The 3,123-nt window shown below is 56.4% G+C and overlaps 2 protein-coding genes across 2 annotated transcripts in view; one reads left to right on the forward strand and one right to left on the reverse strand.

Moving 5' to 3' along the window:
• METTL9 (methyltransferase like 9) overlaps positions 1-3,123 on the reverse strand; it is a 21,575-nt gene that overhangs the window by 3,292 nt on the left and 15,160 nt on the right. The window lies entirely within an intron of this gene.
• The window catches only part of IGSF6 (immunoglobulin superfamily member 6), a 5,774-nt gene continuing 3,921 nt past the window's right edge, over positions 1,271-3,123 (forward strand). Inside the window, exon 1 of the mRNA XM_023520100.1 lies at positions 1,271-1,853. Within this exon, the coding sequence (XP_023375868.1) occupies positions 1,280-1,853 (574 nt within the window). The 5' untranslated portion in view covers positions 1,271-1,279. The remainder of the gene's footprint in view (positions 1,854-3,123) is intronic.

Below are 3,123 nucleotides of genomic sequence, written 5' to 3' on the forward strand. Positions count from 1 at the left end.
CATAGGGCAGGGAAGGGGGCAAAAGCTCTTACAATGAATTTTCTCATCTGTAAAAAAATAAGTCAAAGTGTTAACAGTGATTTCTGTGGAGCAAAAGGACTCTGAGTGATTTCTTGCTTCGACTTTCATAATACTCTTATTTTTTCTAATGAGTATATATTACTTTTGTAAACTTTTAACTGGTGTTATTTTAAAGAAGGGTCCTGATCTTTTAAAGCTATGTCCAGAAAAGCGTGCAGACAGGTAGTCTGGGACCCGCCCTAAAATGATGAGGAAGTGAAGGAGCCGGTGAGGGGACAGGGACGGAGACGGGCCGAAGCGGGCGGCAGCGGAGCGGGCTCACCGCGCTGGCTCCTGAGTGGGAAATGGTCCATAAGAGGCTTTTGTGAACTGTCAAAAATTCGCTTTCCATTTATTTTTCAGTTTGTTTTTTAAAAACAGTAAAGTGATCTTTTTTTATGCCTTCCATCGATGAGATAAACTTTCAATCTTTCGGAGGGTACTGTGTTTAAAAAAAAACAAACTCTACAGAGTGTGAGAGTTCTTAAGAGAAAAATTTCACAGGAGCAGGTTGTGGTGTGACATGTTCTCCAAACTTCCTTTTTTTGCTGAGCTGTTGTTTAACTGGCTTAGGGGAGAAACAGACGCTTCCTCCCAAGTCCAAACTCCCACAGAAAGCAGCCAGTCGGGGGGGGGGGGGCAGCTCCCCCTGGGCCAACCAGGCGGAAGTGGGAAGTAGGAGGGGGCGCCAACCTCCAAGGCTGCAAACACGGGCTCTACCCTGGGGTGCCAACCTCCAAGGACAGGTTAAAGGTCGGCCGCCCTTTTAGGAACCGCATCAGGCCGATGAGGGAACAGACGCACAGAACACAGGGCTGGGGATCCCCACTCAAGTCTGTGTCCTTTGTCACAAAGTTGTTCGTCGAAGAAGATAAAAGCTGTGGGCACCCCAAGGCGGTGACAAAGTGGCAGGGAGAAATGGCATCTGCTCGGCCGGGCTGGGCCAGCTCGCTGGGCCTCTGGCCAGTAACGGAGCCCGGGCTGCGCGTCCCCAGGTGTGCGTGCGCCTTTCACAGTGTTTCCACGGGGACAACTGTGAAGTGCCAGGAATTCCCAGCAACTCTGAGCCCCTGAGGCGAAACCCAATTCCCACAGCTGAGCTGAGCCCAAGGGGCTGCCACCCTCCCCCGCCCCGAGCCCACCCCGGTGGCCAGGTGTGGCTGAGGGACCGGCCGGAAGCGTCCGGGCAGCCGGCCAGGCGGGCTCGGGACCCGGACCTATGGGTCCAGTGCTGTGGCCGCCTGTGCTTGCGAGGCTGGTCCCCCAGTCGCTCTCCGGGGCGGTCCCCGTAACAGCAGGTGACGTGGGCGAGCACGGGGTTCGGGAGTGCGGAGCACTGGCGTCACACTTCTGGAGGGGGTGCTGGCTGGTGGCGCGGGGGGCGGGGGTTCGGGGAGCGGGAAGCCGGCCCTCACGCGTCTCTCCCCCGACAGGTGCGGCGGGCAACTGCACGGTCTCTGTGTCGCAGCCGCCCATCCTGGAGGTGGACTACACGCAGGGGGCCGTGACCGTGCCCTGCTCCTTCTCCACCACGGGGTGTCCCTCCCAGCCGCCCACCAGCCTGTGGTTCCGCCTCGGCGCGCAGCAGCTGGAGAGCCTCTGCTCGGACGGGTGCCAGAGCGAGGCGGACAAGTTCATGGTGAGGACAGATCTGGCACACAGCCAGGTCTCCCTCACAGTCAACAGGGTGACGGCCAATGACAGCGCCATCTACATCTGTGGGATAGCTGTAACCAGTTCGAAGGCGCCGCAGGCCAAACGGGCTGGAGAAGGGACGGTGCTGGTGGTGAGAGGTCCGTGGGCCCCGGCGTCCCCAACACGGCGCCCTGACCGTGACGTGCACAGTGACAGAGAACAGTGCCAGCTCGCTGCCCCAGCTCCCCCTGTGAGCCCCCTCCTCAGCCTCCTCGGCCAGGGCCACGCCCGGGGCCGGCTCCCTGCCACGCCCAGGCGTCACGCGTGCGGGGCCAACCGTGCACTCCTCCTGTCCACTACAGGGAGCGGTGTGTCACATGGAGGCCGAAGGGGGGCATGTGGCACTGTTGGCACTCTCCAGAGCGAGCCAATACCATACCATCCAGAACAAAGTGCTGAAGGGGCATTGGGGTCAATAAATTGGACCCAGAAAAAAACATGCATTATCGAGAATAAACACGAATTTGGGGAGAAGCTATGGGGGTTGGGAGGGGATCCCTGACCCCACCACTGCGTGGACAGGAGAGAGGGATCGGTGTGACTCTGGCTTCTTGAGATTTGTGAAAACTCAAGACAATTTCCTCATTCAGGTGAGGACAGTGAACCTAGCTAAGTCCTATAAATTGAAGAATTTCAGAAAAAAAGCGTCACATGATTCTGGGGTCAGGAGAGCGGGCAGTAAGGCCTTGGCCTCTTCGTCTCCTCCCTTAAGGGCTGCTGGGATCGGTAAAACGGGGCCTCAAGCCGGGCCAGCCCAGCAGCCCTCCCGGCAGGACCTGGGGCCGAGCGCTGCCCTCGCGACCCCCACTCGTGATTCCTGGGGTGTGCTACGGGCTTGGCCGTCCATTACCATGAGCCCTTAGTTTACTCTCGCCTGTCAGGATAAACTGTAAATGAGCTAATGCACAGCGCATTTTGACTGGCACCCGCCTTACAGCAAGTGCTCAGTCAATACCCGTGCTCAGTCAATACCCGTGAGCCACAGATACTAAAACAAGCACGGGACAACCGCCAGGCTACAATGTGGCCCTGACGAACACACGGGAAAACAGCTTCACTCCGCAGCAGGCTCTCAGAGACCGCTGTCCATCGTTTCTACCAAAAACAATGTTAAGTGCCCTTGAACAAACTGTCTTGAACAGTTCCCCTAACTTAAAGTAATGCTTTACATAAAAAGTGATCCTTAGCATCGTGACAAGTAATGGAAGTTTTTTTCAATTGATTTTAAAAATGAGTGACCTTTCCAGTGTGATACATCTAAAGAACTGATGAGCTGGCTTTAACAATGTCATACACGTGGGTGTGTTCTGGATCAGGAGACCCCGAATGACTTTTAGGCGAGCAGCCCGGCAGGGCGTGACCCCTTTC

Source organism: Pteropus vampyrus, unplaced genomic scaffold, assembly GCF_000151845.1.
Source record: "Pteropus vampyrus isolate Shadow unplaced genomic scaffold, Pvam_2.0 Scaffold247, whole genome shotgun sequence".
NCBI lineage: Eukaryota > Metazoa > Chordata > Mammalia > Chiroptera > Pteropodidae > Pteropus > Pteropus vampyrus.